The 23507-nt window shown below is 44.9% G+C and overlaps 1 protein-coding gene across 1 annotated transcript; it reads left to right on the top strand.

Annotated features, from left to right (window-relative positions):
- Positions 1-4517: 4517 nt before the first annotated feature.
- Positions 4518-11725, top strand: LOC144607946 (uncharacterized). The gene is made up of 3 exons (XM_078425103.1): positions 4518-4623; positions 7737-7939; positions 9900-11725. The coding sequence occupies exons 1-3, from the start codon at positions 4562-4564 to the stop codon at positions 10451-10453; spliced, it is 819 nt and encodes a 272-aa protein (XP_078281229.1). The 5' UTR covers positions 4518-4561; the 3' UTR covers positions 10454-11725.
- The last annotated feature ends 11782 nt before the right edge of the window (positions 11726-23507 follow it).

The raw sequence follows: 23507 nt of genomic DNA on the forward strand, positions 1-23507 counted from the left end.
GTGTGTTTTATTATTTTCTTTTTATTGCTTCTTATTGTTGACGGTGGATAACGTAATTTTGTCCAAAAACATCTTTTTGGATGACAATAAAGACTATTCTATTCTATTCTATTCTATTCTATTAACTTACAAACTTGTATGTCTTTGGAGCGTGGGAGGAAACCAAAGATCTCGGGGAAAACCCACACGGTCACAGGGAGAACGTGCAAACTCCATACAAACAGCACCCATAGTCGGGATTGAACCGGGGTCTCCGGCGCCGCAAGACAACAACTCTACCACTGCGCCATTGTGCCGCCCCATGTAACAGAAGACACACATAATGGCCTTCAAGAATCATACTGGTATCACAAGGCACCAGACATAACGAGAAGTTTTTATGTCTGGGAAAGGTGATTAATCTAGACCAGGTCCAGAAACGATTCACAAGGGGATGCCGGACTGGAGGGTTTGAGTCATAAGAGACTGGATGGTCTGTGACTTATTCCCCGAAGAGAAGAGACTTTGTATTGCTTTGTAAAATGATGAAGTCCATAGATATGGTTACAGTCCTTTCCCTGCGGTAGGGAATTCTAAAACCACATATATATAAGTGGGTGTTGGTGTGGCTCTGGGTGGTGGGTGTATGGAACGAGCTGCCAGAGAAGTTGATTGAGGCATTTGAGCACTTCACAACGGCATTTAAAAGACACTTGGACAGGTACATGGATACGAGAGATGGAGAGTGGTGTAGGCCAAACGTGGGCAAATGGGATTAGATGGGGCAAATTGGTTAGCAAGGATGAGTTGGGCCCGGTGGGCTCTTTCCGTGCTATGCCTCTATGACTCTAAGTGATTGGTCGAACCGAATTGGGGAGTGTGTGGTATATGATGGGCAAATAGAGCCAGGGGGAGGTGGGGTAGGGCCATTATTCAGACAAAGGCCAGTAAGCGAGAGGTTGAAACAGAAGTCAATTCAAATCAAGTCAAGTTTATTGTCTTAAGCACAAGCACAGTGAGGTACAAGTACAATGAAAAATCTTGCATGCAGTAGCATCACTGATACATTGACCCAATCAACACACAAAACATAAATTAAATATACTTAACACATAGGATTTCTGAAAGGAAGAAGACTGTGGAAAAAAACCGAGACGTAAGACATTGGTGCAAAAACGAAAAGAAAGAAAGAAAGGGTAGGTGGAGCTGGGTGGGGATTGGAGGGGAAATGGCAGTGACAATGGGAAGATGAGGTATTGTTCTTCTAGCTTGTGTTTGGCCTCACCCTGCAGGTGCCTTTGGTTGCAACAGGAGGGAAGTCGTGTTTTCTGAATACGAGGGGCAGTTCAGAAGTCCTCAAATGGCCAACCACTTCTTGAGAACAGATGCAGCAGAAATAGAGAAACCGAGAGACGAGGATGGTGTCCTCTGAAGAGACGGGATGGGAGGAGGTGTAGTCGGGGTAGCTGCGGGAATCCATAGGTTTGTCGAAGATTTGGTGGAAAGTTTGTCTCCTGAGGTAGAGACAGAGAGATCTAGAAAAGGAAGAGAAATGTCTGAAATAGTCCAGGTGAATTTGAGGCTATGGTGACAAAGGTGATTAAATTATGACTTCTTTCTTTTCAAATCTTTTTACTAAATTTCAAAAAATAAGAAGCATAACAGAGATATTGATACATAGGGATCAGGATTACATTAACAACAAATGTAGCCTTAATATAAATCCAGTTTCAAAATACATATAGGCTACAGACCTCCCAGTCTCTATGTAATTATAGATAAAAGGTTAAAAGAGAACTTATATATATATTTTAGAAACATAGAAACATAGAAAATAGGTGCAGGAGTAGGCCATTCGGCCCTTCGAGCCTGCACCGCCATTCAATATGATCACGGCTGATCATCCAGCTCAGTATCCCGTACCTGCCTTCTCTCCATACCCCCTGATCCCTTTAAGGGCCACATCCAACTCCCTCTTAAATATAGCCAATGAACTGGTCTCAACTACCTTCTGTGGCAGAGAATTCCACAGATTCACCACTCTCTGTGTGAAGAAATGTTTTCTCATCTTACATTAAAAAAAAAAAAATTAAAAAAATTATGACTTCTGGATGAATGAGGGAATCAGCACCGATGCATTTGTTCAAGGTGCAGAGGAAGAGTTGGGAAGGAGTGCCAGAGTGGGAACGGAAACTGTTCTAAAGAGCCAACAAAAATACAACCATAGTTGGGGCCCAAGTGACTGTCCATGTTTACACCTTTGATTTGAAGTGGGCAGAATATAAATACAATTTGTTCAGAATATGAACATGTTCTGCCAGACAGATGAATGTGTTGGTGGAAGGTAACTGTTCTCCACTGCCCTGATGAGGCCAAACGCTGAAGATCATCATCCCATATTCCACTTGGGTAGACTACAGCGCAATAGCATGGACATTTAATGATCTAATTTCCCACTCCTCCTTTGTCCCCTTCTCAATCCCACCAGTTGTCTCACCCTTTTTTTCATCTTTTCCATTTGTTCCCCCCTCATTACCAAGAATCTTCCCCCACCTGGTCCCGTCTGCTCCTCATCCCCATATCAAGAGTGATCATCAGGTATGAGGAGATGAGCTGGCTGATGATGGCCCTCCCACTCCTATAATGCCTCAGCACAGATGCTGCCCAAACCCCCTCCATACCCAGTGGCCACAGACTCCTGCCACCTATGTCACTTCCCCCCCTCCATAATCTGGAACTTTGCTGCCTGTATCCGAACTCACAATGGGCTGCATTCACCTTGTACCTTTAGATTTAGAGATACAGCGCGGAAACAGGCCCTTCGGCCCACCGAGTCCGCGCCGCCCAGCGATCCCTGCACATTAACACTATCCTACACCCACTAGGGACAATTTTTACATTTACCCAGTCAATTAACCTACATACCTGCACGTCTTTGGAGTGTGGGAGGAAACCGAAGATCTCGGAGAAAACCCACGCAGGTCACGGGGAGAACGTACAAACTCCGTACAGACGGCGCCCGTAGTCAGGATCGAACCTGAGTCCCCGGCGCTGCATTCACTGTAAGGCAGCAACTCTACCGCTGCGCTACCGTGCCGCCCCGTTAAGCTGTGTTATCCTTAAGCTGCCCAGTGTTATTTTCCAGTCCACCAACCTCAATCTGTAACTGCTGTCTTGAAGCCATTCATAGTTTGGTGACTTGATCCATCCAGCTCGTACTCTGTGAACAAAGGTGAAAAGGTCCCCCTCTCAGATCACTTTACATCTCTTACTATTTACTGTAAATCTATGCCCTCTTGTTTTATCTACCTCTGATATCTGGAAACATTAATCTAGTCTTCCATATCTACCCTGCAAGGTATACCCATCATCATGTTCTATACCTCTCTCATGACCTCTTAACCTCCTCCTCTCCAGAGAGAGTAGATCCCGTCCTCTCCTCATAATTGAAATACTCCATTAATTGAACCATCCTGGTGAATCTCTCCTCTGTACCATCTCCAACACCATCACATCTATAATGTTGTTACCAGAACTCCAGTTGAGGTCTGACCAATGTTTAGTAAAGTTAATGGATCCTCTTGTTGCTGTGACTAATGAAGGCCAGAATCCAATAAGTCATCTTAATCATGTTATCTAATCCATTACCGATTGGACTTGCACACTAAAGTCCTGCTGTTCATCAATACTTCGAACATCTCTGCTATTCATGTTGTATGTCCTAGCCTCATTAGAACTCTAAAAATACATGACCTTAAATTTATTGAATTTTAACTCCATCTGCAATTTCTCAGCCCATTTCACCAACACATTAATATCACCCTGTGGCCTTTGACTACCCTTCACTCTGTCTCCAACTCCACAGTATTTAATGTCTTCTGAGAACTTACTGATCATGCCACCTACATCCATATACAAATCATTCAACTATATTACAAACACCAAAGGTCCCAGCAACGATCCCTGTGGAACATCACTCGACACAGGAACAGAAGCATGGAAACAACCCTCTACCATCACTCTCTGTCTCCCATTGCCAAGCTAACTTTGGATACACTTTACCAAAATACCTCCACTCCGATGGCAGAAAATCACCATAAATGCGTTGGGCAATGCTCAGTTGGGGCCACCAAGATTATGGACCATTTACATCAGTGTGATCCAAACTCCTTAACAAAATTGCGAAACAGGATATCGTTATTTCTCGGCACCATTAGAAATTCTGCAAATACTTCAGAAACATCAGATGTTGTTAATTAAAACTGTCAACCTCTATATTTTGCGAATCAATCAATGTTCTGTTTGCATATTTGTTTCTGTTTTATACACAGTGAACACCATGAATTAAAGAGATTGGCTTGAACTCAACATGCTTTTCTCATCCTAATCTTACATTAGACAATAAATGTTTCACAAACAACTTCAGTGCCAGTAATAAAAAGGGAACTGAAAGTTGGCATTCGTATTCAGACTGAGGCATCAGTTTGAGCACCAGAGCTTGTAGATCAAACTTCCAGACCCTCCCTCTCTCCCACTTTCCCTCCCTCCCTCTCAAAAAGCTACATGTTCATCTAAAAAGTTCATGATTGTGCAAACCAACTCCGCTTCTCAGTATTCTCTTTGCAAAGCTTCCATTGACATAAGGTAAGAATTCAAATCTTTGCATAAAATTCCAAAGAATAGATCTGTTTCAAATATTTTATTAACTTGTTATATTAAAATGATTCATTTATAAAAGTTGGGAAAAAAATTAACCCCTTCAACACCAACCAATTCTATGAAGGCTTTGCTTTGATATGCAAAACGGTGTTAAACATGAAAGAGACCCTTTCATTGTTTTATTTATTTTTTAATTTAATTTTATATTAAATGTGGAGTGAGTTGAACCAACCTTATCAGCTTATGTTATATGATTTTGCATTGAAAGATGATTGTTGAAAGATAAATGACAACATTAAACCATTGTCTTGAAGCCTTTTTAAGAGACCTACAGTCAACATGTATATGATCTCGGACTTGATAGGAAGGAGAAGATAATCCTTTACCTGTGTGAAGATTGCACAAGCTTATTACTATCAGCAGAGTGGAGGTTAGAAAATGATATGTGTTGCTAAGCAATAGCGGAAAGAAGCTGAGCATTAAATATTGCAGTATGTAATAGTTAATGTTAACACAACCTCTGGTTTCTCACACCGTTAGTCAGGATTTATACTCACAGTTGGGTTGTAATCTCCATTCTTAAGTGACAAGAGTCTGAGCTGTAATGCACCCTTGGAAACACAAAAAAATAGGAGCAGAAGTGAGCCAAGGGCTGTTTGGTTCTGTCCCGCCGTTCAATATGATCATGGCTGATCGTTAACCAGTACATGCCCCTTACAATATCCCCCATCACTACCTTTCACCAAGCTTTCCAGTCACAGCCATTGCACCTGTTGTTTCTTCAGGTGTCATCATGTGGACCTTCCACTTGCAACCTCCATGGTCTAGACTCTAGAGGTATGATCATGCCGGCCACTCGTAAACCCTCCTCCACTTGTGAACCTTTCACCCATGATTGCTCCCCGTACCAAAGCTCCGCATGTGATCACCCATCCAGCCTCACTCCACCATTGGTCACTCCATCTGTGAGCTCTCCAACTTTAGTTTTAGTTCTGGAGATACAGCATAGTAACGGGCCCTTCGATCATCCGTACACTAGTTCTACCCTGCACCCTAGGGAACAATGTACAGAGACCAATTAGCCTACAAACTTGCACGTCTTTGGAATGTGGGAGGAAAACCGGAGCACCTGGAGAAAAACCATGTGGTCGCAGGGAGAACGTACGAACACCTACAGACAGCACCCCAGTAGTTAGGATCAAATCTGGGCATCTGGCACTGAACGGCAGCAACTCGACCATTACACCTCTGTGCCACCCTATCTGACAACTGTTGTCAGATACAACACCCCGATTCAGTGGAGATACAATAAACTGCAGATGCTGGAGTCTTGAGCAAAACGCAAAGTGCTGGAGGAAATTAGCTGGTCAGGCAGCTTCTTGGAGGGAACCTGTTGTCAGGAGTTCTGTGATACCTCTCTCACTGATATTGTAGATCTTCTCCCAAATAAGGTAATTCAATAATTTCCTCCCACCAACTTAAGCATCACCAGCCTGTAGGGTCCTAATTTGTTCTTATTGCCTTATTGCACGGTAGCGCAGCGGTAGAGTTGCTGCTTTACAGCGAATGCAGCGCCGGAGACTCAGGTTCGATCCTGACTACGGGTGCTGCACTGTAAGGAGTTTGTACGTTCTCCCCGTGATCTGCGTGGGTTTTCTCCGAGATCTTCGGTTTCCTCCCACACTCCAAAGACGTACAGGTATGTAGGTTAATTGGCTGGGTAAATGTAAAAATTGTCCCTAGTGGGTATAGGATAGTGTTAATGTACAGGGATCGCTGGGCGGCACGGACTTGGAGGGCCGAAAAGGCCTGTTTCCGGCTGTATATATATGATATGATATGATTAAACAAAGGAACAGCATTCTCTAGTTCTCTGTAACCTTGTCTGTAGCTAAAGAGGATGCCAAGATCATTGGCATGACCCCGGATTTTTCCTCTCTCGCCTCTCTCCATAACCTAGGATAGATCCCATCAGGTTCTGGGGACTTTTGCGGATTAATGCTCTTTAAATGTCTCAACTTCTCTTCCTTTCCCATGGTCACCGTATCCATGATCTCCCTCTCTATGATCTCTCCACCCGTAATCTCTCCATCCGTGATCTTTCCACCCAATATCACTCTATCCATGACCACTCCAGCTGTGATAATTCCACCCATGGTCACTCTATCCATGATCACTCTACCCATGATCACTCTATCCATGATCATTCTACCCATGATCACTCTACCCATGATCACTCTACCCATGATCACTCTACCCATGATCACTCTACCCATGATCACTCTATCCATGATCACTCTACCCATGATTACTCTACCCATGATCACTCTACCCATGATCACATTACCCATGACCACTCTATCCATGGCCACATCACTCGTGATAATTCCACCCATGGTCACTCCTATCCATGATTCACCCATGATCACTTTACCCATGATCACACCACCCATGACCACTCTATCCATGGCCACATCACTCATGATAATTCCACCCATGGTCACTCTATCCATGATCTCCCCATTAAACCTCTGCTCCCTGGTTTTTGACAAGAGAAACAGATCCTCTCTATTTACTCCACCCAGGTCCGTCATAAATGTATGTACTTCAATTAAATTAGTTCAATCTCCTTTATTCCAAAGGAAACAACCTCAGCTGATCGTTTTTTGTATCTTCGTAACTCTTTGCCATCTTCTCTCCGGTGCACAGATCTGTCAGAGGAACGTAGAAGGCATTCATCATTAATGCTCAGTCGTGCTATGAAACCCGTGCTTCTGCTTTGTTGCCCAAAGTCCTGTCCCCACTTTGAGTAACAACTGGGGCTCAGGGTACCTCAGAGGTTCATTGCCTAAAGTTAGCTTTAGATACGTGAGGCGTGAGTTCGGCAGCCAGGGGAACAAAGGTGCAGCAAAACAGAGAGCAAGAAAAGCTGAATTCTGGCTGATACGTTAGTAGTTCCTCATTTCCTCTACAGCAGAGTTAAAGATTGATTCTTGCAAAGTTCATCAGATTTCACTTTCCTGATGTAGAGCAGCCCAACGCTTTGCTTTGTTAACTAAGTGATGCGTAAGTGCTTTTTGCCTTCTTCATTCCTTTAGGTTTTCGGACTCTGCAGACTTGGTCAAACAAACCATGGAACCCAATTGTATTTCTCTGATGCTGCTGCTAACAGTGCTGGGTGCATTGGTATCAGGATTAGAAACGGCCTCTGGAATTCCTGGGATACCTGGGAGTCATGGAATACCAGGAATGCCTGGCAAAGATGGCCGAGATGGCCCAAAAGGAGCAAAAGGAGATCAAGGTAAAACATGCAGCCACAATAAATCCACTCCAGCTCAGGGGCATCACACTTCCAATTCAGTTATTCCACTCATAAAGCACAGGCCCAAAAAAGAGCAAGTGAAATGGCCCCTATTCTACATGCTGTGGAGGCCTACAAACAGACAGAGAATGAGTCTGAAGAAGGGTCTCGACCCAAAACGTCACCTCATCCTTTTCTCCAGAGGTGCTGTCTGACCCGCTGAGTTACCCCAGCTTTTTGTGTCGATCTTCACATTTCTCATCAAATTCTTTGCTAATATAGCCGACAATTAATCTCGTTCTCGGTGACTGCAGCAGAAACTCCATACAACAAAACTCCTCACACCAAAAGCTTTTCACTGTACCTCGGTACACGCGACAATAAACTAAACTGATAATCTCTCCTGCCTTAGTCATTCAGTGATTCCACAGGTGTGGATGGAGATGGGGGAAGGGAGTGAGCAGGAGAACATGGTCAGAGGCTAGAAGAGGTTAGTGGACTGATGTATCACTGACCAATTGTCACTGGGATCAACCCATCTGAGACTATCACCCATTGTTCAGATCCACCCACCTAGAAATCATCCTCAAAACTCACAGCTCACCCCTCACACTCACTCACATCTCACACCCTTAAACACGTTGCCCAGGCAGTGTTCACACACACGCACACCCTCACCCTCACACTCACAACATCACCCTCACCTTCACACCCACACACACTCACCTCACACCCTTACCTTGCACCTCACCCCCTAACCCCTCACATGCACTGACACCACACACACACACACACACACACACACACACACACACACACACACACACACACACACACACACACACACACACCTGACACACAACCTCTCACCTCCAATCTCACACGTACTTGCACCTTCACACATTTATACTCTGAAACCTTCACACACACCGCAAATACATCGGAGGATGGAAGAGATTAACTTGGGTCAACACTTTGCTGTATCACAGCCCATCTGTCACTGGGACCAGCCCATCTGAGACGATCGCCCCAGTTTCAGATTCACCCGCCCCGAGATCATCCTCACAACTCACACCCAACAACTTACCCCTCAGACCTCAGACCTCACACGCACTCACACCCTTACCCTCACATTCACACTCCACATCTCACAAAGGGCCGCACAATGGCGCAGTGGTAGAGTTGCTGCCTCACAGTGCCAGAGACCCGGGTTTGATCCTGACCACGGGTGCTGTCTGCGTGGAGTTTTTGTGTGGAGTTTGTATGTTCTCCCTGTGACCGCATGGGTTTTCTCTGGGTGTTTCGGGTTCCTCCCACATTCCAAAGACGTGCAGGTTTGTAGGTTAATTGGCTTCCGTAAATTGTCCCTAGTGTGTAGGATAGAACATAGTGCATGTGTGATTGTTGGTCGGCACGGACTCGGTGGGCCGAAGGGTCTGTTTCCACACTGTATCTCCAAACTAAACTCTGAAACGTTCAGTGCAGGCACATTTTGCTGTGGTCACTCCAACACTGTGCCCTGATGCCTCCCTTTGACTTAGGGGGCTAATCACAGCTCCCCTCCTCATGACTTTATCTAATCCTTAAGGCTTAAGGACTGATGTCTCGATGGTCAACCCCTGCCTCCCCCTTAGACAGAGACGCACAGCTGGCCTGAAGTCCTTTGTAAGGCAGGTGAGGCAGATTGTGTGATGGAAAGGCCTTTGATCATCGGCCACTGAGTAAATTTCACAGAGGCCAACTCTCGTACAGAATCCTAACTGCCCATGCACACACCGAGCACGATGTTACCAATGCCATTCGATTGCTGGGTAAGTCTATGGTGGTCAGAAGAAAGTGTGCACTGACACAACGTCTCACCGCGCACCGTAAAACCGTCTCTTGTGGTCTGTCGTAGAATGAAAGAGGACTGACTGCATTTCCAAAAAAAAAGTGAACGTGTTATATGTTTTCTGAAAAGGGCCCCTTGTTTCGGTTGGTGGTCTGGGGGAAAGCGGTGACAAGGGCGATCCAGGAATCAAAGGCCCGACCGGGAAAACTGGACGCAGAGGACCACTGGGATTCAAAGGAGACTCAGGTATCGAAGGAGTGGTAGGGGAGAAGGGAAAATCAGGAGACTACAAGAGCGCTTTGAAATCTGCCTTTTCTGCAAAAAAGGCGGTGTATGAATACCCACAACGAGACACCCCCATCAAATTCACAAAAATCCTATCCAATGACCAGCACCACTATAACAGTCGTACAGGAAAGTTCACCTGCAAGATATCTGGCTACTATTACTTTGTGTACCACGCTACCTCGGATAATAACCTGTGTGTTAATATGAATATGAATGGAGTGACGATAACTAGCTTCTGTAGTCATGGGGAGTTCGAACAGGTCAGTTCAGGAGCCCTTGTGCTCCATTTGCAGGTCAATGACAAGGTTTGGCTTGCAGCAACTGTGTACAACGCCTTAATGGGAAAAGAAAATCATGACAGTGTCTTTAGTGGGTTTCTCCTCTTTCCAGACTAAGAATTGAAATATTGAGGAAAAATCTATGACCAAACCCTCTGTTGGAAATTATACACCATTTGCCGATTTAAGCCTGAATAATATAAGCTCCCTTCTCTAGTTCATGCCTTCTCAGTCAAAGACAAGGTCTGAAGAAGGGTCTCGTCCCAAAACGTCACCCATTCCTTCCCTCCAGAGCTGCTGCCTGACCCGCTGAGCCACTCCATCATTTTGCGTCTACACCAATACCATAGGTCACTGTAAGATGTAGCTATGTGAAGCATAAGCCTTGGGGCACTGCTGCTTGAGAAGCTGAACTTTGTGTCTTGTTAAGTCCTCACCACAGGCCATAGTTTACTGCAGTGAAGTTAAACTTACTTCACCGAGACGGCTGCTGAGCCAACACCAGAGTGTGGACAGCTCAGGTTCCCTTCCCCACACTCACTAAATTAAGTCTCGATTTAAGATCTCGCAGGCCTGATAAGATCACTCCAGCCCAGCCCAAACACCAGCGCCAAACACAACCACCACCCCAATCAGTCCCTGCCCCAGCCCCAACCCTAGACCCATCCCCATCCCCAGCCACATCCCCGGTCCCTACTCCAGCCCAGCTCCAACCCTCACTCCAGCCCAACTCCGACCACAACCACAACCCCATTCAGCCCCAACACCAGCCCCAACCACAGTCCACAGCCCCATCCCCATCCACATCCCTAGTCCAATCTTAATTCCTTCCCCAGCTCCAGTCCCACCCCCAGAACTACCCCAGGCCAACCTTAACCCCCGAACCCAATGTGAAATTTGGATATTATGCTTCAGAATATGTTCAATGCGATATACCACTGTCTTTATCACGGCAGTTGCCACCTATTTGGCTGTTAAAAGCAAATTACGTCCCTCAAACATATTGGCAATGTCTCAATTTACAAAATCTTTGTTGTGCTTCAGTGCAAAAACTGACAATTATATTTTTCAAAAATCATATCATACACACAATATAAATAGTGTGGTAGAAGAATGTACTACCTGCAAGTATAAATACATTGTAATGTTTTGTTAACTTCGTAAATATCTGATTATTTCAAGATGAATTTCAAAGGATCAACATATATCTGAAAGTCTAGTTCACAGGAATAGTTGTTGTCACTCCTCACTGTGGAAATTCATACTCTATTAATGTGGGAAATGAGTAGAAGATAAATAATTTTTGTCATTTATTATTATTTTTTCAATGCTTTCTTCCAAAAATCTATTTCCACATATGAAATGTACGTGAAGATATTACTGAACTATTAGAGAAAATGTTCAATAAAAATTTCTTAGATTGAGAATTTTGTTCACTGCCTGATGTTTCTGGTTTCAATCCCCAGCCACTACATTGCTGCCAAATTCAATCCATAAGTTAATGAAGATAGACCATACAATGCAAAACAGTTTCCAGGTAGTACCAACTGGAGTTTCAAAGTACAAATCAGGAACATTATGTATATTTGATTCTCAGGTTTCACTCTTAAAATAAATAAGCATTTAATATTCAGTGAAAACATTATAGAATCATAGAGTCATGGAGTCATACAGTGTGGAAACAGGCCCTTCGGCCTAACTTGCCCACACCGGCCAACATGTCCCAACTACACTAGTCCCACCTGCCCGCGTTTGGTCCATATCCCTCCAAACCTGTCCTATCCAACTACCTGTCCAACTGTTTCTTAAATGTTGGGATAGTCCCTGCCTCAACTACCTCTTCTGGCAGCTTGTTCCATACATCCACCAACCTTGGTGTGAAAAAGTTACCCCTCAGATTCCTATTAAAACTTTGCCCCTTCACCTTAAATCTACGTCCTCTGGTCCTCGATTCACCTATTCTGGGCAAGAGACTCTGTGCATCTACCCGATCTAATCCTCTCATGATTTTGTACACGAGTGTAATAAGCATAATAATTAGTGCAAACATTTTTCAGTGTGTATCGTATTGCTGTTCACCATAAAGAACGCAGCCACAGCCTGATACGGCAAAAGAAGTGAACATTCTCAGAACTGAAGAGACGCTCCCAAAGGAAATCAGCAATTCGCTTTAAAAAAAACAACATCGCCACATTTCTTCCACTACCAAGTATCAGAGAACTGAGCACGAGAGGAAACTTGGATTCCGCAGTGCCCACTGCAGCTGAAGTTGTCAAGGTCAAGAAGCATTTTGGCATTCAAAACGTTTCCTCTGATACTCTTGCTCCAAGGTCAGGCCAGGACATTAGAGATATGTGGCCATTAGTGCAGGATGGTTGGGGCAAGAAACTTAGACTGGGGCTTTTAGTGACATTTGAGTTGGGGTAGCAGATTGGCGTGAGGGGGGTTGTTGGGGGCAACTTTCATGGGGAGTTGTGGCAATAGCAGACATTAATCTAAACAAGAACAACTCTTCAAACCAATGTAGGGACAGCTGCATAAATAACCACCATTGAGAAGACACTAGGCTACTAGCTCACAATTGGAAGCTCCTTAAATGATTTGCTTTTGAAACTAACATGACAGCATTGCCCATTTTATGGACAATAGGGCTTTCTGAATTAGTGTACATCAAAACAGGCATCACACGCCCTCAGTTAGGATATACTTCATCATTGTGACAGAGATCAAGTGACGTTCCACTTCTTGACCACAGCTTCAGTTTGGCTGGCCCAGGACAAATTGTTTGTGATATTTACACCAAGGAACTTGAAGCATTCAACCATCTCCACTTTGTCAACATTGATGCTTCTGTGGTATGTACCTCATCTCGCTTCCTGAAGGTGGTGACCAGCTCTTTTGCTTTGCTGACATTGAGGAAGAGGTTGTTGTTTTGACACCGTGTTACTAAGCTTTCAATCTCCTTCATGAACTCTGTCTTGTCATCGTTCAATATCCGCCGCACTACAGTGGTGTCATCTGCAAACTTATAGTTAGAGTAGGAGCAAAATTTGGCTGTGCAGTAATGAGTGTACAGGGAGCATAGTAAAGGATTGGGAACACGTCCTCGTGGACCACTGGTGTTGAGGATTATCGTGGAGGATATTTTGCCACCTATCCTCGTTGATTGTAGTTTATGGGTAAGGAGGTTGAGGCCCAGTTGCAGACAGGGATTCCAACTCCTAGGTCCAGGAGTTTGGAGATGAGTTTTGCTATGATTCAGGTGTGAAGCAGGAACTATAATCAACACATTTTCTCAATGGTTTGAAGAAGGGTCCCGATCCACATCATCAGGCTGAAGAATGATCCCAACCCTAAATGTCAGCTATCCATGTTCTCCAGGGATGCTTCCTGACCCGCTGGGTACTTTGTTTTTGTAAACCAGGCTAATGGATACGCAGGCACTTTGTGTTTTATTTTGTTAAACCAAAATCTGCAGTTCATTGTTTTCCCAAGGTGGTTTTCTTGGTAAGTTTGCTGATGCAACTAAAATTGGTGGAGTTACAGATTGTCAAGAAGGTTGTCAAAGGATACACTGTGATATATATCAGTTGGAAATTTGGCAAGAGAAATAGCTGTTGTGTTTAATCCAGAGAAGTGTGAGGTGATGCATTTTAGAAGGTCAAATGTCGGAGGAAAGTATACAATAAATAGTAGAGCCCTTTGGAACTTTAGTGAAGAGAGGGCACTTAGGTGCAAGTCCATAGCTACCTGAAAGTGGTGACACAAGTGGACAGAGTGGTAAGTAAGTTGTGCGGTATGTTTCCCTCCATCGGTCGGGGCATTGAGTATAAAAGTTGGGCAGTCATGTTGAACTGTACATAAATTTGGTTGGATCACGTTTGGAGAATTACATGCAGTTCTGGTCAGCATATTGTAGAAAGGATGTGGAGATTTAGGAAATGATTTAGTCAGAGGGTAGTTAATCTGTGGAACTCATTGCCACAGAAGACTGTGGAGGCCATGTCAGTGGATATTTTTAAGGCAGAGATAGACAAATTCTTGAGTAGAATGGGTGTCAAGGGTTAAGGGGAGAAGGCAGAAAAATGGGATTAGGAGGCAGAGATCAGCCATGATTGAGTGGCGGAGTGGACTCGATGGGCCAAATGGCCTAATTCTACTCCTATCACTCGTGAACTTGTGAAATAGTGCAGAATGCAGAAGAGGTTCACCAAGATGTCACCTAGATTGAGCTGGTGCATTGATTGCTGACTGCAGATTGGTGGTCTATTAATCATCTGCTCAAATTAAGAACGATCAAGTCACAGTGCGAAAGGCTGAAAGGAGAGTTTGATAAACTTGTTTTTTGGATATTGAGGGAATGACCTGATATAAAATATGGGAGGCACAGAGAGGATAGATAGTTAAAGTCTTTTCCCCAGAATGGAAATGTCAAATGTCCAAGGGGGAGGAGGGGGGTGGGGGGGAATTTTAATGTGAAAAGGAAGAGGTTTAAAGGGCATTTGTGGGGCTACATTGAGGCACTTTGGAAAGACGAATGTAAGAGGAGAGTGCCCAGTTCATGACTCGACCCTCAACAGCACGGATGTGGACTGATGTACAGAGTAATCTAGGGATCCAAGTCCATAGCCTCCTGAAAGTAGTCACACAATTAAATACAGTGGTAAAGAAGGCATATGGTATGCCTGTCCTCATTGGTCAGGGTATTAAATATAATGATCAGGAAGGCATGTTGCAGACATATAAAACTCTGGTGAAGCTGCGTTTGGTTCTGGCCGCCCCATCATGTGAAGGACTTTGGAGAGGGTGCAGAAGAGGTTTACACAAAGCTGGCTGGATTAGAGGGTACTTGAATGGTTGGGCAATCTTGGATTGTTCTCCCTGAAGCACCGGAAGTGGCGGGGAGACCTGACAGTCTGTATATAAAATTATGAGAGGCATAGATAGGATAGACAGTGAGAACATGTTTCCCAGGACAGAAATGTCAGAAAGACCAGAGGGCAAAGATTTGAGATTAGAGAGGAAAATTTTAAAGTAGACATGTGGGGTACACAGAAAGGGGTGGGTGCTTGAAATGCACTGCCAGGGGTGGTCGTAGAGGTAGATATGATAGTGGTGCTTAAGAGGCTTTTAGATAGGCAGATGTACTGGCAGGGAAAGGATCGCGTGCAGGCAGGGGAAATGGCTTTGACACCATATTCAGGGCTGAAAGGCCTGTTCCTGTGCTGTGCTGTTCTATGTTCTACATTCTATCATTCAAGTTATTTTTATAAAGACAGCTGTGGGTGCCTGGAATGCATGGGTTGGGGAGGTGGTTGAAGCAGATACAATAGCAGTGTTTAGGAGGAATTTAGGCAGAGAGTGGCAATAGAGGGATAGGGACCATGTGCAGGCAGATGGGACTACTTTAGAATGGTATCATGGTCAGTGCAGACATGGTGGGCTGTTGCTATGTTCAGTGTCCTACGTAAAAGATTAGGCTGCATGAAACCACGATGTTGATTTCAGCAGTGATTCCTAAACAAGAAAGAACGCTGCATTTTCCACTTTTGCTAGTAGAAACATAGAAACATAGAAACATAGAAAATAGGTGCAGGAGTAGGCCATTCGGCCCTTCGAGCCTGCACCGCCATTCAATATGATCATGGCTGATCATTCAGCTCAGTAGCCTGTACCTGCCTTCTCTCCATACCCCCTGATCCCTTTAGCAAAAAGGGCCACATCTAACTCCCTCTTAAATATAGCCAATGAACTGGCCTCAACTACCTTCTGTGGCAGAGAATTCCACAGACTCACCACTCTCTGTGTGAAGAAATGTTTTCTCATCTCGGTCCTAAAAGACTTCCCCCTTATCCTTAAGTAACATTACCTTAACCTTAACACTTTGACGACATTGACGATCTTTTTTTTTGAAGGTTTGCTGTAACAAATCCATGAATAAAAATCCAGCGTCGAGTCCATCGATATTTTAATGGAGGGAGAATCCAAAAAACACCAAGCCACGATGCGAAAGATAGACACAAAATGCTGCAGTAGCTCAATGGGTCAGGCAGCATCTCTGGAGAAATCTCAAGCCATGATGCCAGATTGGTTCTAGCTTTAATACTGTACGTTTAGTTTCTTGAGGGGGAGTGTAAGCTCAATGGCACGGTCCCTTAGAAGCAAAGGGGAGGGTGGGGGTGTGTGATGGTGAGCAGGAGCCCGGAGTGCAGGCAGGTCAACCACACTCATTACTTTGGCCTTCCTCTCGATCCCTGGAGGGACTGAGATGCCTGAGGACGGACCTGCCGGGCAGTGCATGTTTCTCAGCAACTAAAGAGCATCGCATGGCCGAATTAAAATCACGAATAGAGATCAGCCAAAATGCTCTGTTCTGCAGCGTAAAAATATCACACTCTTCATCAGAGGAGGACTAGGGTCGCTTCAACACAGTGGTGGGGCTGCCGCATTGATCACTGACTGCAGATTGGTGAGCTTAACCCCCCAGCTCCCATCAAGAACAATCAGCTGGTTAAGTCCTCCCACCTTTAATTGCAAATATATACACTCCCTTGACATCCTTGAATCCGCTCTCCCTCTTCACTCCCACGTCCAGCCCTTTCAGTGCACCACGTCTTTTTTTTGTGTGTGTGTAATAAGCTGCTTGCGGTTTTAGAATTGCCTGCGAATGACATGGCAGCATTGTGGCATTCAGAGCAACACTGCCGCCGGTTAATAACGCTGCCACTCACACTGATTCGCTCTGAACTTCAAAGCTTTCGCTGTAGGAGCACTGAGAAGTGCAGGGAACAGTAGGCACGTCTATCTTTAAATGCAAGCAGCCCAGCACACATTCAAGGGGGGGGGGAATGCGAAGTGCGAACTTGTTATGCCAATCAGGTCCTCCAACAGTATAGAAAAACCCTATTCCCAGCTGGCAGCTGGGCCCCAGTGCGTTCACCAGCCCCTCTCTCATTGTCTCGGCAGGTCAAAAGGACTCATCTGTGGCAAACGATTTATTTCATGTCAGTGCTCTGCAGACCAGAGCCATCTGCCTTCCTTGCATGATAGACACAAGATGGAAAGCAGTCCCTGTGATTATTTGCATGCATGTTGACAGCCAAGTGGGGAAACACAATGACTTACCAGCAGTTTTTGGGGGCAACTATCAAGTCTGCTGACATTTGGAAGCTTGTGTGCTTTCAGTTAAAGAAACAATTCTGCAAACTCAGCAAATGGCCGTCAAAAGATTTTGCCTTCGCCTCATTTGGAAGAATGTCCACCAGACGTGGCACAGAATAAAGGCGTGCCACTGGGAGTGAGTTTCTGAGATGTCCATTGCAAATGGGAGAGAGCCACGTTGGTCAGCACAGTGGAGCAGTGGTAGAGTTGCTGCCTCGCAGCGTCAGAGACCAGGGTTCGATCCTGACAGCGGGTGCTGCCTGTACGGTGTTTGTACGTTCTCCCTGTGACTGCGCGGGTTTTCTCCGGGTGCTCCGGTTTCCGCCCACACTCCCCAACGACGTACAAGTTTGTAGGTTGATTGGCTTCTGTAAATTATAAAATTGTCCCTAGTGTGTGGTGCTCGTGTATGGGATGATCGCCTGTTGGCGCCGACTCGGTGGGCTAAGAGGGCCTGTTTCCACACTGTATCTCTAAAGTTTAGTTTCTTGAGGGGGGGGTGTAAATTCAATGGCACGGTCCCTTAGAAGCAAAGGGGGATGTGATGGTGAGCAGGAGTCCGGAGTGGAGGCAGGTCAACCTCACTCATTACTTTGATCCCTGGAGGAACTGAGATGCCTGCGCACGGCCCAAGTCACACAGCCCCTTGAAGGGCTTCATGCCTGGTCTGATCCTTGCTTGGATTCACTTTCACAACGGCCTGGATTTTTCTCTGTCAAAATTCACGCTTTCAGCCTTGAATATAAATATAGTGACAGAGGAATTCCAAGGATCTTAAGCTCTCTGAGGGATTCCTTATCCCATCGGAGAGGAGTAAACCAGTTCTGTAGGAGCGGCAGGGGCGACACAGTAGAGCAACTGCCTTAGAGCGCCAGAGATCCGCATGGCATCCTCACTATGGGCGCTGGTCTGCACGGAGTCTGTACTCTCTCCCCGCGACCTGTGAGGTTTTCTCCGACATCTTCGGTCCCCCTCCCCCACACTGCAAAGACGTACAGGATTGTAGATTAATTAGCTTGGCGCAAATGAAAAATTGTCCCTAGTGTGTGTAGGGTAGTGTTAATGTGTGGGTCGGTGCAGACTCGTTGGGCTGAAGGGCCTGTTTCCGCATGGTATCATTAAACTAAACATTAGGTGAGTCCATATCTGATATGCGGGAGTGGTTGCAGTGGGAAAAACAGCAGCATTGGATACCGAGGGTGGGGGATTGAGGACCAGGCCTAGAAGGCAGAGGCGTGAGTTTGAAATGCCATTGGAAAGGAGGGCTGGAGAAGGGAGTTCAGCAGAACGTACTCATGCACAGATTCAAGGAAGTAAAAGCAATAGGTTGATGGTAGCGAAAGATATCTGAGCGCACCTGGAGTACTGTGTGCAGTTTTGGTCTCCAAATGTGAGGAAGGATATTCTTGCTATTGAGGGCGTGCAGCGTAGGTTTATGAGGTTAATTCCCGGAATGGGGGGACTGTCATATGTTGAAAGACTGGAGCGACTAGGCTTGTATACACTGGAATTTAGAAGGATGAGAGGAGATCTTATCGAAACGTATAAGATTATTAAGGGATTGGACACGTTAGAGGCAGGAAACATGTTCCCAATGTTGCGGGAGAACAAGGGGCCACAGTTTAAGATTAAGGGGTAGGCCATTTAGAACTGAGATGAGGAAAAACATTTTCAGTCAGAGAGTTATGAATCTGTGGAATTCTCTGCCTCAGAAGGCAGTGGAGGCCAATTCTCTGAATGCATTCAAGAGAGAGCTAGATAGAGCTCTTAAGGATAGCGGAGTCAGGGGGTATGGGGAGAAGGCAGGAATGGGGTACTGATTGAGAATGATCAGCCATGATCACATTGAATGGTGGTGCTGGCTCGAAGGGCCGAATGGCCTCCTCCTGCACCTATTGTCTATTGTCTATTGCATGAATGCCGCCATTACTGAAACATATCTGGAAGATGGGCAGGATTGGCAGCTCAGCACCTCCTGCTTGTAGGGTTTGCAGACAACATGGACAGGGATAAGATTGAAGGCAGCAACCAAAAATAATTTGGCGGAACTCAGCCGGTTGGGTAGCATCTATGGAGGCAAAAGCATGGTTGATGATTTGGGTGGGGACTCCACATCAGGACTGAGAATGTATAGGGGATAGCTATAAAGATCACAATCACAATCACAATAAAACTTTATTAGCCAAGTATGTTTTGCAACATACGAGGAACTTCATTTGCCATACAGTCATAACAATAAAAACAATAAAGATATGAGAGGTGTCATAGAAACATAGAAACATAGAAAATAGGTGCAGGAGTAGGCCATTCGGCCCTTCGAGCCTGCACCGCCATTCAATATGATCATGGCTGATCATCCAGCTCAGTAACCTGTACCTGCCTTCTCTCCATACCCCCTGATCCCTTTAGCAAAAAGGGCCACATCTAACTCCCTCTTAAATATAGCCAATGAACTGGCCTCAACTACCTTCTGTGGCAGAGAATTCCACAGACTCACCACTCTCTGTGTGAAGAAATGTTTTCTCATCTCGGTCCTAAAAGACTTCCCCCTTATCCTTAAGCTGTGACCCCTGGTTCTGGACTCCCCCAACATTGGGAACAATCTTCCCGCATCTAGCCTCTCCAACCCCTTAAGAATTTTATATGTTTCTATAAGATCCCCCCTCAGTCTTCTAAATTCCAGCGAGTACAAGCCCAGTCTATCCAGTCTAGCCCAGTCCATCCAATCCCGGCTATCTCTCCTCCACACACTCCCCATACTGCTGGGGGGTCTCAACTCAAACTGCCAACCATCCCTCTATCTCCACAGATGCTGCTCGACCCACTGAGTTCCTCCAGCAGTTTCTTAGCTCCAGATTTCAGCATCTGCAGGCTCTTGTGTCTATAATAGGAGGCACACTGGCAACATTTGGAACAATTGAGAGGTTGATGAAGGATGGTATGCAGGAAAGATTAACAGACAAAACCACATGGATTGAATTTAGGTTAAAAGGGATGGCCAACCAGAGAGCTGGGTGTGTGTAATACTGGCTGGTGAGTCTGATCCAAGGACAAACGCGGAAAATCTGTAACGTGCAAAACTAACAAGGCAGTGATAGTTGGGGATTTCAACTCTGTTGACGTTAACTGGGACGGAACTAACATGAAGACAACTGGAGAAGCAACATGTCTGAAGTACGTTCAGGAGAAATGTAATCAACTGAGATGGCACTGGCTGGCTGTGGAGGATGAACTACAGCATCTGCTAAGGGCGAAAGTGCAGGGACACATTGGGGCAAGAATCACACCGCAGTCAGATTCAGATAATCATGAAAAGGCAAAGGGAGACCAGGAGAGAGACCGGGCGGCACGGTAGCGCAGCGGTAGAGTTGCTGCTTTACAGCGAATGCAGCGCCGGAGACTCAGGTTCGATCCTGACTACGGGTGCTGCACTGTAAGGAGTTTGTACGTTCTCCCCGTGACCTGCGTGGGTTTTCTCCGAGATCTTCGGTTTCCTCCCACACTCCAAAGACGTACAGGTATGTAGGTTAATTGGCTGGGTAAATGTAAAAATTGTCCCTAGTGGGTGTAGGATAGTGTTAATGTGCGGGGATCGCTGGGCGGCACGGACTTGGTGGGCCGAAAAGGCCTGTTTCCGGCTGTATATATATGATATGATATGATATGATAATGTCCAGTAGACTGCCCCGCCATTCCTTCATGGCTGATTTATTTTTCCTTCACAACCCCGTTCTACTGCCTTCTACCCATGACCTTTTTTCACCCGTAGAACACATTATTCTGCGCTTTAAAATATGTTCAGAGAGGATTGTGACTGAACCTTACAGTTATAGAATCAAACAGCATGGAAACAGGCCATTTGGCCCAACTTCTCCATGCTGACCAGTCGACACCTTTCTGCATTCTACATTAATCCCATCACCTAGTATTTGCTATCATTATTTCAGTCATTCATTTGGACACTTCTAAATTCTCTCAGCAACCCACCATCAACCATTCTCTCAGTCAGTGCATTCCAGATATATTACCACTCTCTGGGGGGAAAAACACCTTCCTCGTAACCATACTGAATCTCTTTGTCCTTATTCTCGTGTATGTTGTCTGACTAATGTACCATGGATATCCACTTCTATAGCTTCCTTAGCGCACATAGTACTGGAGTAACTCAATGGGTCAGGCGGCAACTTTGAAGGACAGGGATGGGTAACATTTTGGGTCTGTATCTATCTGTATCTTGACATATAATCATTATCACTGATTGTCGCATACCTTAGGAGGGTCATGAGCCAAGTCGCAATTAAATATTAAATTGGGCCTTAAAGGCCAACATCATAATATCGATTGTTTCCAACTTGGTCTTGAAAGTCTTAACGTCGGGTGCAGTGCGAATGTCATGGTGGAGATGATTCCATTCGCGGATTGTCTTTGGGTCAGAGCCCTTCTTCAGCCCAACCCAAAGCACCACCCATGCACGTCCTCCAGAGATGCTGCCTGACCCGCTAAGTTACTCCAGCACTTCGTGTTCTTTTGCAAGATTCCAACATCTGCTTCCAAATTTGTGTCTCCTTACGTCTCTCAAGCTTCCTCTGACAACTCACGCCAGACACAGAAAGCCCTCTGATTGAAATGATTGCTCTTTTGACTTCACATATAGAACATCGACCACAGTGATAGGCTTTTCTATTATATACTCTGGTTTTCTCTGAGAGGTCCAGTTTAAATCCAAATTATGAGCGGCTTTATCACAAGCTTTACTAAAATCCATGCAGACAGCATCCACTGCATGACCCTCATTGATCACATTTGGTACCACCTCAGAATACTCAATCAATTTCGGAAGACATGACCTGCTGCAGACAAAGCCATGCTAACTTCCTTCATTCACAAATTCCATTCCAAATGGGAGTAAATTGGACACTTGGTTCGGAAAAAGAGGGAGATATACAATAAATATAAGCGGCAGGGAGTAAATGAGGTTTTTGAGGAATATAAAGAATGTAAAAGGAATCTTAAAAAGGAAATTAGAAAAGCGAAAAAAAGATATGAGGCTGCTTTGGCAAGTAATGTAAAAGTAAACCCCAAGGGGTTCTACAGATATGTCAATAGCAAAAGGATAGTGAGGGATAAAATTGGTCCATTAGAGAGTCAGAGTGGACAGCTATGTGCTGAGCCAGAAGAAATGGGGGAGATATTAAACAATTTCTTTTCTTCGGTATTTACCGAGGAGAAGGATATTGAATTATGTGAGGTAAGCGAAACAAGTAGAGTAGTGATGGAAATTAGGAGGATTAAAGAAGAGGAGGTACGGACACTTTTGAAGAATATAAAAGTGGATAAGTCTCCAGGTCCTGATAGGATATTCCCTAGAACATTGAGGGAAGTTAGTGCAGAAATAGCAGGGGCTATGACGGAAATATTTCAAACGTCATTAGAAACAGGGATGGTGCCGGAAGATTGGCGCATTGCGCATGTTGTGCCTTTGTTTAAAAAAGGTTCTAAAAGTAAACCTAGCAATTATAGACCTATTAGTTTGACGTCTGTGGTGGGAAAATTAATGGAAAAGATACTTAGGGACAATATATATAATTATTTGGATAATCAAGGCCTGATTAGAAACAGTCAACATGGATTTGTGCCTGGAAGGTCATGTTTGACTAATCTTCTTGAATTTTTTGAAGAGGTTACCAGGGAAATTGATAAGGGCAAGGCTGTGGATGTTGTCTATATGGACTTCAGTAAGGCATTTGACAAGGTTCCACATGGAAGGTTGATTAAGAAGGTTAAATCGTTGGGTATTAATAGTGAGGTTGCAAGATGGATTCAACAATGGCTGAATGGGAGATACCAGAGGGTAACGGTTGACAATTGTATGTCAGGTTGGAGGCCAGTGTCTAGTGGAGTGCCCCAAGGATCTGTGTTGGGTCCACTGTTGTTTGTCATTTACATTAATGATCTGGATGATGGTGTGGCAAATTGGATTAGTAAATATGCAGATGATACTAAGATAGGT

The sequence above is a fragment of the Rhinoraja longicauda genome, chromosome 30 (genome assembly GCF_053455715.1).
Source record: "Rhinoraja longicauda isolate Sanriku21f chromosome 30, sRhiLon1.1, whole genome shotgun sequence".
Lineage (NCBI taxonomy): Eukaryota > Metazoa > Chordata > Chondrichthyes > Rajiformes > Arhynchobatidae > Rhinoraja > Rhinoraja longicauda.

What these genes read in the sequence shown, in the direction of transcription:
- LOC144607946 (XM_078425103.1), top strand. Translation starts at nt 4,562, where the DNA reads ATGATTGTGCAAACCAACTCCGCTTCTCAGTATTCTCTTTGCAAAGCT. An exon ending in AAAGCTTCCATTGACATAAG is followed by an intron (nt 4,624 to 7,736) that starts GTAAGAATTCAA and finishes TCATTCCTTTAG; the next exon opens with GTTTTCGGACTCTGCAGACT. An exon ending in AGGAGCAAAAGGAGATCAAG is followed by an intron (nt 7,940 to 9,899) that starts GTAAAACATGCA and finishes TTTTCTGAAAAG; the next exon opens with GGCCCCTTGTTTCGGTTGGT.